At 34.5% G+C, this 11,302-nt stretch overlaps 1 protein-coding gene and 1 pseudogene across 1 annotated transcript; one reads left to right on the top strand and one right to left on the bottom strand.

Annotated features, from left to right (window-relative positions):
• Positions 1–285: 285 nt before the first annotated feature.
• LOC143608650 (putative F-box protein At3g17480) lies at positions 286–1,387 on the top strand (annotated as a pseudogene).
• Positions 1,388–7,723: 6,336 nt separating this feature from the next.
• LOC143602115 (uncharacterized) lies at positions 7,724–10,543 on the bottom strand. The gene is made up of 3 exons (XM_077079355.1): positions 9,810–10,543; positions 9,292–9,392; positions 7,724–8,470 (listed from the first exon to the last, which is right to left on the bottom strand). The coding sequence occupies exons 1-3, from the start codon at positions 10,328–10,330 to the stop codon at positions 7,848–7,850; spliced, it is 1,245 nt and encodes a 414-aa protein (XP_076935470.1). The 5' UTR covers positions 10,331–10,543; the 3' UTR covers positions 7,724–7,847.
• Between the last annotated feature and the right edge of the window lie 759 nt (positions 10,544–11,302).

Genomic DNA, 11,302 nt, shown 5'->3' with positions numbered 1-11,302 from the left:
TTTTAACAATGTTCTAATTGTACAGTCGCTCACCCTGCCCACCTAAAGCTTACAAACGAAGCGATTTAACAAATACTTAAAATAAAAAGAATCTTGTTTGATCATAAACTTCAAAATAATAAGATTTTGTACCGAAATCGGCCCATCTTTTTTTTTTAAATTGAATTGCACCGGTACCGGCCCATCTTGTTGGTTAATAAAATCCAGCAAGAAATTGAATTTTATTAACATTACCTTGCTTTAAACCCTAAAAGTTCTTTATCGGCGTACGTGATCAAAATCAAGATGTCAGACAATGTACCTTTGGACGTCCATGTGGAGATCATGAAAAGACTTCCTGTCATATCGTTGATTCGGCTGCGATCTGCCTCCAAAGCATGGAAGTCGCTTATCCACAACTCTGATTTTATTGCTCGTTATAACGGGCAACAACATCTACTTGTAAGTTATATCGATGTCGTTGCTTTTGACCGAAAATTTGTTTCAGTTAATGATGACACATTCCCTCAACATAAAGTTTCTTTGAATATTACATTGCTGGTTAAAAGTTTGCGGGTTGAAAGTTCCGTCATAGTAGGCAGCTCTCATGGTTTGTTATGTTTGTACGGAGATTATCAACAATTCTATGGAACAACGAGGGTTGTTATTTGGAATCCATTAATTAGAAAAGTTGTTGGTGGTGTTGTTCCTATTATGGCAAATAAGATATATGAAACGGTTCTAGGTTTTGGGGTTTGTCGTGAGACTACTGATCCTAAAATTGTAAGGATTACACATATTGATAGGTGGAGGGATATAGAAAGTGTAACTTTGAAGCAAGTTGAGGTTTTTACATTAACCACAGGTAGTTATAGATGGAGTTCTCTATTGGCTTGCTACTGATAAGATTACTATGGATGGTAGATTAAGTCCTTATAGTTTGATTATTTCAATTGATATAACAAGTGAAGAATTTACAGCAGTAAATCTCCCGTATGGTTTATCACACAAGCCTGGATGTGACGTGTTCATGTCTAATCTAAGAGAGTCTCTTGTTGTGCTTGAACATGGTGAAGAGGCCACTAAACAATTTTTCCATGTATGGATGATGGGGGATGGCATTCTTAAATTGTTTACAAAGCTATTCACTATTGATGTTAACACACTAGATGCGTCATCACTAAGTTTTGCAAGGGGATTCAGGAAAACAGGTGAGCTTATAGTTCAAATTTATGAATGGCATCCGAAGCGTGTTGGGTCACTTGTTGTTTGTGAACCCTACTCAAAATCCATCAATAGTCTTGGGAATAATGGAAGATTTTTCTCTAAGTTATGTGTGCTCCCACATGTAATCGCTACTTCTCCTTTGATCAGCAACCCACTTTTAACAATTTTTCGAAGAAGGTAATGACCGTTAAAAAAAACCTTCTTTTTTTTTAAATCAGATGAAAAGTTGTAGTTCAATCAAACATCCAGATTTATATATAAATATTAAAAGCAAGATAGAGAGACTGAACTTGTTGCCGCTATTAATGTTCAATATGCTTTGGGGCTAATATGATCCTAGTAATTTGTTCTGACATTACAGCTTTTGGAGCAGATTATTTTATTTTGTAAGTTCACAGGTTCTTCTTAAGGCTATGTGTAGTGCAGGGGCTACAATTGGGGGCGAATTATGGCAAGTGACGCCCAGTCAGCAAAGGGTGTGAATTTGTTTTTGGGATGTAATGGTGTAGAGGCTACAAGTTGGGCTAACAGTTTCTTTTTTTATTATTTTCTTTTTATAATTAAACTAATTAAATAAAACCAATTTATTTTAATAATTAAATAAAAATGTATTAAAATTAAAAAATAAATACAAAAAATACATAAAACTAAAAAAAACACACAAATAATAAAAATAAATTATAATAAAAAAACACACCGCAACAAAATACATATAAAAATACAAAAAAAAAAACTAATCTATTCGTCTTCATCTTCATCTTCGTCCCCGTCCTCGTCTTTGTCCTCCTCGTTCGTGATCTCTAGATGCTCTTCCGCCACTTGTCGATGAATTTGATGAATTCTTCGACTCTTCGTTGATTAATTGATCCCAAATCTCGGCAGAGTTCGTGGAATCCGGAGAACTCATTGAGTTTGAAGAAGTATGAAAATAATAAAAATGATTGGTATTTTTATGTTTGGGTTTGTGTATGATATGGTGAAAATGGTTTAATTGGTTTGATATTTATATTAAGTTTTTAATTTAAGTTTTTTTATATATAGCCGTTACCCCCCCCCCCCCCAACAACGGTAACATTATTATTATTATATTATTACTTTCAATTCTCGCCGGCGACAAGTAAACCCCGCCCCCGCCCCAAATCGCCCACATATCGCCGGGGGGCGGTGTTTGCGCCCTTCCTCGCCCAATTTCGCCCCCAACCTTCGCCCACTACGTTTGGCCTAATAGTATGTTCTGTTTTCATGAAAGCATACAGATTAATCTAATCAATATGCTGGAATTCGCGATCCATTTGACCACTTAATTTGATGTTATTATCATTTCAAAGTTGAACTATAGTCACTAATAATTTTTAGCCTTTCTAATGAATAAACTGGTTTTAACACAATTGGGATCATCAAACATAACAATAGATTAATGGTGTATGATTACCATTAAAAGGGTTCTCTACATGCTCTTGTTTCCAAAAAATTATATATATAAACTGAATATCTATTAATTAGGCACGAGGGATATAAAATAAAAGTGTGTCAATTAGAAAAAAAAAAGCGTATTATTTAAACTAGAGTAATTGGTTATTACATTATTACTACGTCACGTGGTGTTAATCATATTCATAAAAAACAGAAGCTGAATGAACAGATTTTAAATGGGTATGGGTTAGCGTTTATGCCTTTCATAGGAATACACGTGATCAGTCATGTTTGGGTTCATCTATTCAACAGTTCAAGTTCAAAGTTGAACGAGGACCAATATTGGGACATAGATACACTCACGGTTAATGGTTGTTAAGGTGCGGATTTTTCGTAACCAATTGTTGACGGAAAAGGAGAGTTGATAGAATACCATGTGCATCCTACTAACTATTTTTTATATATACATAACAAGGGTATAGTTATAAGTCATTTTACAAAAAGTAGCATGTCTTTAATGTGTTATAGAGTTGGGTAACATTCGTGTTACCGTTGTGGAATAACGAGTAGTACTGCAGGTCTAACTTTTGATACTTGTAAACCAGAACTACAAAACAGGTAAACTAAATGATCATCCGAATATAACAAAGGGAAAATTACAAAGATGGTCCTTAACGCATGCTTAAAATATTGTTTCAGCTAACTTTGAGAAATTATGAGCTAAAACACAAGTTTGAAAGAATGTAATACTAATACATTTGGTTCCGGTACGTAGTAGAATGTCCCAAGTGTGGATTTTTTTTTCGTAATCTATGGTTTGCGGAAAAAAACGCGAGTTGGAAGGATACCATGAGTTTAAAGAAGAGGAAAGGTGTGTGAGGTGGGTTTAGCTTTGTTTTTATTTTAATGTAAATTTTGATCTTACTTTTTTTGGTTCTTTAGAGAATCTTTTGCGAGAACGCAAAATGTTTTGAAGATGCTATTTAGTTTTGTTTAAAATACGAAGCACGATTAGATACATGATCTTGATTGTTGTTTGGGAAGATGAATTCACTAAATCATTGTGAGGATCAAATTTATGAATGCATACGCAGATTAATCCAATCATTATGCTGAAATCACGATCCATCTGACCCGGTTAATTTGATGCTGGGTATCATCTAAAAATAAAGTATATCGGTAAAAAGTTTTTGTTCATCTCATATTATGAAGGTTATTTGCACAAGGTTACAATCTTACAATACTAATAAACAAAAATAATGATGCATAGGTGTCCTAACCACATTCATTCCTAGATTAAAATTTTATACTAATCTTCTAATCTCTCTTCTCCTTAATTCATGCTATCTATGGGTCATTGGTGAAAATGGTTTAACCCATGAGTTACATCTCAAGATATAATGCATACATTAATGACTATTTACAATAATAGAAAACTAAAACATACTTTTGCTCAATGCATACATTACTTTTACTTTTTATTAAAATTGTCAACACATGTTTTAATAATAAAGACTCGTGAATTTAGTTTGAATTATGCAAGACTTCTCACTTCATATATATAAATTTTTAATTATTCTGTTTAATTTAAATTTCCAATTAATGTGATTATTAAATTTGTATCTCTAATTTAATATTCTAAACATAGTTAAAAAAATTTAAGCATTAAAACAATGATCAGTTATACCTAAAGAAATTTGGAGTCCTGTAATTGTATTTCATATCTTTTTCTAAAAAGTTATAAAACCGAATTCTTTGTCTTTTAGAAACTGTAAAATTTCGTTTTTTTATTTCATAAACATTTATTACATAATCAATTTCAACAAAACAAATCTTATGTCACTCTACTAATTAAAGAAAGTGTTGATACTTAGATGCCAAGCCTACATTTACCCATAGCCTAATTTTTCATCATAATTTATAATATCTCATCTTATTTATCCTAATTATCCATAGTCAAAACCATTAATTGGGTTATAGCATAGTTAGATGGATTTTATTAACTATTTAAAGGTGTATAAATGTCAAGTTTATAATCATCATTCAAAAAGAATTGATGCTAAATATAATCAATTATTGGTTTGGTTGTGGTTTTTCAACATCGCATAAAGTATATATTTAGGTGTGCATATATGTAATCTGATAACATTATACTCAAGATTATTGCCTATATGCACATTAATCATCATCTTTTAAACATTGTTACACGAAAAATTATATTAAGTTCATATTATCCACCATGTGTAGTGCATGTAGTGAAACATGAAGAAGATACATTTTATAAGTCATGAAACGTTAAAATTTTTTAATTCATAAATCGTATACTTTGTCTAATACATTAATTTACATGGTAAATGAGACCTTAAAGTGATGACTACAAATTCGAAAATAATTCTTTGTATACAAAATTTGTATCATATGTTGCGATTAATATGAAGACACCTTTCGGACATGCAATCCTATTACCAAATTGTGTTTGTCGCATTTCGAACTACAATTGTATCACATCTTTCGTTCTGATTTGACATGAGGCAATCATCGAATACGTATGGGTCATTTTAAAAAATAGTGACTTTGGTTCATTTCAAAACAACTTCAATAAAAACTAATATAGCCTCAAAGGCTTGTGGAGGACCTTGCATTTAAAGCAACACGGTTTATCATCATCAATGAATCTTTTATATTTATTATATAGTATGTTAAGCTACACGTAATATCAATCATGAGAAGTATTTTAAGAATCACAATTAAAATATCATACCTGATTTATTTAATTTATTTTTACATTTCATTTTGTTTGTTTTTTTAAATAACAGAATTTATTTATTTTTGTCATTTGACAAATCCCGTGTAATACACGGGTTCAAAAGATAGTAGTGAATAGACCATTCCACAAATTGATTATCCATAAAAAAAGGGTTTTGTCATATTCTCTAACCGATCATGTAAGTACAAACGGATGGACATGGTAATGAACCGATCTTCCCATAACAAACATGGGGACCATAAGACCATGTGTACTCATGCCAAAGTGTGGCGTTTTGGTCTCAAAACCCCAAGGATACCCCCCCCCCCTCCCCCGCCCTTTTCCTTCGGCGTTTTCAAAGGACCATTTCCTACAAAACGCTAGTTCTGCGTGAATTTTAATAAAGTTGTGTGTGTGGAGGGGAGAGAGAGCACCGGCGAAGCTTCATTGAGGGCGGGGGTGCCCCGGTCCCCCTGTTTGTTTCTGTCGTAGTGTAAATTTACCCGTTTTCGGCCGAAAATTTTTATACGTAGTGTAAATTTAGCCTTTTTCGATTGAAAATTTGAACCCGACCCTCCCTCGTTTGTGAAATTTTGTATACATTTTGAGCTCGCCCCCCCCCCCCCCCCGGTGCCTCGGTCCAAGCTTCGCCACTGAGAGAGAGGAGAATATATGTAATTATTGCAGGAGAGTTGTGACGTTTTGCCCACTACACCACTTTTTGAAAAATCTCAATTGCTGATAGGATACCACATGACGCAAAATACCCAAGGATATGGCGTTTTGACTACACATGGTCAAAGTAACAATATAACTAATAAGTGATGACATGACAATCATGGCTCGATCATAAGGGGGCCCATATGCAGGGCCGTCTTTGAGGCATGACAGGGTAGTCGACGGCCACAGGCCCGACACCCGGCTAGGTCCGATTTTTTTTAAAAAAAAATTATATGTATGTTTATCAAAAACATGTGTAATCAACGTTTCAACACAATTACATAACCACTAGCTTGGTCTAATGGTAAAGGGGTATGACATCTAACCAAAATGTTTTGGGTTCTAGTCTTATTTGAGACAATTTTAAGCTTATTTTTATACAAAAGTTTTTTACACAACTTAAATCATAATCAAATAAGTCCATTTATAATTAAATTGTTTAAACCCAACAAAATGTTTCTTTTACTTAAGGCCAAAAAAATAAAAGTTCGCCTTTGACCCAAAAAACTTTTTGTATTTTTGGAGCCTGCCCTGCCCATATGCTGTGCACCCAAGGCATAAGCACCTCAACGGTCCATTCAACACCATGTAAAAATATCACTTATTTGAAAGATATCAAACATGTATTAGTTAATTATTAAAATGAGGTACCAGTTGATATAATAACATAAATTAGATGGATGATGTGTATAACCCAAACCCATATTTGTTGCGCATTTTCTATCACATGCAAGCATAGTTCTTCCCTGGAAATGATTGAATTTAGTGATTTTATAATATAAGATTCCCGTAACTACTCCAACTTATAATAATCTGTCACTGAAATCCTTAGCTCAAACTCCCAAACACTAGAAACACGACTCTAGATGCATGTGTTCCCAATAATATATTGCACCAGAAGCATGGACTAATGTGTAGCTTAATTTCCAAGATCCCACCTAGATATCTTAACCATTAGTTTACAATAGATATCAAACTTATCACTATATATATTAAATTTATATGATCACCAAAAGTTTTTATTAGACATATAAGTTTCAAAACATAATCAACCCCGGTTTCTATATTACAAGTTAAAAGTTTATTGTTATATGCAAAGCAAGTGTAGCTACGAAGAGATCTGTGTCATGTGACATTTATACAAACAAATCACTTGTATAAATGGGGGTTGGCGGTTTGCCATTCAAAGGGGTGGCGGCGCAGCTTGTTAAAATCACTAAATTTTGTTTTCAGTAGGATCGGTTTTGCCATTCAAAATGGGGGTGAAGCACAGCTTGTTGTCCGCTTACCTGACTCTTTATTGTAATTTGATCCTTTTATTTTTAATATTATGAGGGTGATAAAAAAGGATTTAAAATCACTTGTAACATTTACGTTTTATAGTCAAATGACGAATATGTATGCTTACGGCCATGACACACTAAGCTTCCAAATGCCAAACAATAACCCAACAAGAAATACAAGTAAGAGCTTTTAACTTAGTCTTTTTTTTCAAACAACGACGAACATACTTAGATACTTTCTATATAATTACTACATCTTGCGTATGTCATTATTAAGAATTTTGGTAAATCGACGTGATCTAACCAGTAAATACATAATCAAACACCCAAAGATTTATATAGTTTTTCGAATCCATAGTTAATTATGTATTTTAAGAGTTAATAATCATTCAACATATTATGGTTTTCAAAGTGAAAACATAAATAAAATCACATCATAGATTAAAAAAATAAAAACAAAACCACACTTACTAAAAAAGTCAACTTTGAAGGGCTTTGTATACGACAACAAAGCAAGGAAGAATGGCCCTAGGATTAAAAACGTACAACTCCTCAAGATTAGAGTACAGCCCGGCAGAGCCTGCCACCGAGTCGTACGGCCCATCCTCCTCCGCCGGGATGTCTTCCGCCACGCGCTTCACTTTCCCAGCAATAACCCGACACACAAGCATCGCCCTACGCCCATGGGGATCAACCCCAAGGCAGTCATGTGCCCTGCCACTACTAGCCGTAGTACGCACTCCTCTCTTTCCTGCACCACTGTCCCCACCACCACTGGTTCCAACAGCTTTTGGGCTTTGGAACTCGTGGCGAATAATGGTGCAAACACCACACCCTGGGACAGTGGTGCAAAGACCAGAGGAGTTGCGGGCGCCCAGAGCGCAGCCGACGGTAGTGCAGTGAAAGCGCAGAAGCTCATTACCGTCGGCGCGTGTCTTGACGGCGTCTCGGCAGTCCTCGAAACGTTGGATGGTACGACGTGAGTTGTGGACTTTTAATATCCGTTCGATTGTGAAGATCGGATGGTCACGTTTGAGCCAGATGGATTTGAATATTATCTCGACTATGTTTCGACCCGAATCATCCGGACCCAGCTCCGACACTGTAGTAAAAGTTTATAAAAGGAAGTTACGAAAATGCCCTTGGTACTAAGTACATTTAATAGGCTAGAATATTTAAGTGAGAGTGTCGGTGGATGAATTATTCTATTTCTTGGTTTGCTGTTAACATTTATTTACACGTACGGGTACATTCATAGAAGGTAAAAGTTTTAAATACAAATTTTACTTACATATATTTTTCAAAACAAAAATTCAAATTTATTGTTTTAGACTTTAAATATTTTCTTTTTCTTATATGAGTTTTAAAATCTCAAGAATTTACTCTCACCGACCCTATATAGCCCACGTTATAGTCTATCTGAATCATCATGTGACAGGTAAATCACGTTTATAGAGTTATCAATTCAAATGTTTCTTTGACCAAATTGATCTAGTAATGCATAAGGGTTTTCCTGACCTCTTTATGTTAGAGATTGAACCTGAATTACCTCTTTTATACTTTATCTTGTGAACAAGTTTGATGGCAGTCAAAAGGTAATTTTTTATAAATTAATATATTATAATTATTTAATGAGGAACATGAGTAGGTAAATGTGATATTGACAATGCAATGTAAGAAAAATAATATGTATGTATATGTTATTTTCGTGTTTATGAGGTGGTAGATGCCAATGACATAAATAGTAACATGTGTTTTTAAGGAGGAACATGAGTAGATGCCAGATGAACGTAAATAGTAACAATTTATAGAAATAGTTTATTTTTTAAAACTATATATAGTATAGTATTAAATGATTAATTTTCTAAATTTTCAAATAAAAGGGTAATATAAATTTATTTTTATGAAAAATAAAAAGATTACCAGCATGTCTCACAGCTTGATGGTGTTCCAAGCTCTCCATTTTGGGAAAGACCTCTCCACATTTTGAGCACACACAAACGGTGCTTCTTGGTATTGTATACCTGTAAATCATTAAAATCAGAATAAGCGGTTAGCGAATTAGTTTTTGAGTTTATTCGGTTTATTCAAATCAGTTTCCTCCAATTGAAAATTTTTATAAGTTAATTTAAATTCAAGTTGATTCATAACTCAATTCGAACAAACCACATAAAAATAGAACATATGTAATACAAATACCCCTAACCTATTGTTCAATGGTAATTAAGGTGTGTGAGTTCAATTTTTCATGTATACGACATTAAAAACAAAATTCTGAATTTAGTGGTAAGGTGTCGGCCCTCACAAATATGACAGTGGGTTCAAATTTTTCGGTAACGCTGTTCAAAAACAGAAATCTAACAAAATACTTGAAAGTTGAAAACTAAACACCAAGACTTAATAAATATAGTAAAACAAAATTATATAAGATTGAGATTAACCTTGAAGGATCAACAATGGAGTGACACTCATAACATCCAGAAAGCTTTCTGAACTGCATGCCTCTAGAAGATGACGTATGGCTTCCATGGCCACTAGTTCTCACCGAACCTGTTAAACTCTTGGAAGAAGAAGACGACCCACCGTCAGTCACCTGCTTTTTCCGGCGAAGAAGGTCGGAATTGAGGCCTACACTGCTACTCTCCGGCGAGTTATCAGCCCTATGAACCACCCTAGTATTCCCATGCACAACATCCCTGAAACTGCATATAGAGCTACAAGATTTCAGTTTGGAATACCCGTTAGGGTTCTTGACCTCTTCATGGACCTTGTTGGGCCCCACAACATCCATTTGTTTGCAGGTTAACAAGTTCTTGAACTGATCCCATGAAGAAGGTGGTGGTGGTGGTGGTGGGTTTTGTTGTTTGGTTTTAGGTTTGGGTTTTTGTTTGTGTTGTTTTCTGCGCTTTGTGGGTTGTACTTTTTGTGTTTCTGAAGAAAATGGTAAAGTGAGAAGTGTCATTAAAGGAAAACCTTTGATGTTTTTTAGGGTGAGAGAGAGAGAGATGATTGTTGAAGGTTTTTTGGATCCTTTAATGGTGGATGGGATCCGAGAAGGGTAGTAGAATAAGAAGGTGATGGAGAGGGTGGAACTATATATTATTAAATTCTATAAAAAGTTTTATAGCTTTATCGATATATCCCTTTCGTTTTCTTTACGAACACCTATACAAACAATAAGTACAAACAATTAGGCTATGCGTAGTGGGTCGTGGGTTAGGACGAAAAGCGGCGATAATTTGGTGGAACACCGCTCCCCCCCCCTTCCCCCAGGCGATTTGTGGGCGAAAAGGGGCGGGGACGGAGTGTTGTTGTCGCCCAACATGTGTGTGTGTTTATATTATTATTATACACAAGTGTGATATATATATATATATATATATATAAATATATGCGTAGTGGGTCGTGGGTTAGGACGAAAAGCGGCGATAATTTGGTGGAACACCGCTCCCCCCCCCTTCCCCCAGGCGATTTTTGGGCGAAAAGGGGCGGGGACGGAGTGTTGTTGTCGCCCAACATGTGTGTGTGTTTATATTATTATTATACACAAGTGTGTGATATATATATATATATATAAATATATATATATATATATTTATATATATATATATATATACATTTGTAGCCCATACACCATTACACCCCAAAAACAAAAACTCACCCTTTGCTGACTGAGCGTCACATGACGCAAAACGCCCCAATTTATAGCTCCTCCACTACACATAGCCTAAGATAATTACATAAGAGTTATTTAGTCCTTCATGGTCTTATTAAATTAATAATCATGAGTTTGAGGTTAAGAAATAACTATATGAATTTAAATTATAGGGTGTAATTAATATCAGATTGACGGGTTAATAGGTTGTTGATTAACGCTGAATTTTTTTTAATCTGAACACGACCTATATATTTATTTGTGTCTTGTTGTGTAACA

Source organism: Bidens hawaiensis, unplaced genomic scaffold, assembly GCF_021521415.1.
Source record: "Bidens hawaiensis isolate Kalapana, Puna unplaced genomic scaffold, B.hawaiensis_p1.1 tig00000237_1, whole genome shotgun sequence".
NCBI classification, from domain to species: Eukaryota; Viridiplantae; Streptophyta; class Magnoliopsida; order Asterales; family Asteraceae; genus Bidens; species Bidens hawaiensis.
Note: the sequence above shows the minus strand (reverse complement) of the source record. Positions and strands in the feature narration are given on the sequence as shown.

What these genes read in the sequence shown, in the direction of transcription:
- LOC143602115 (XM_077079355.1), bottom strand. Translation starts at nt 10,330, where the DNA reads ATGACACTTCTCACTTTACCATTTTCTTCAGAAACACAAAAAGTACAA. An exon ending in TCCATTGTTGATCCTTCAAG is followed by an intron (nt 9,393 to 9,809) that starts GTTAATCTCAAT and finishes AATGATTTACAG; the next exon opens with GTATACAATACCAAGAAGCA. An exon ending in TCAAGCTGTGAGACATGCTG is followed by an intron (nt 8,471 to 9,291) that starts GTAATCTTTTTA and finishes CTTTTACTACAG; the next exon opens with TGTCGGAGCTGGGTCCGGAT.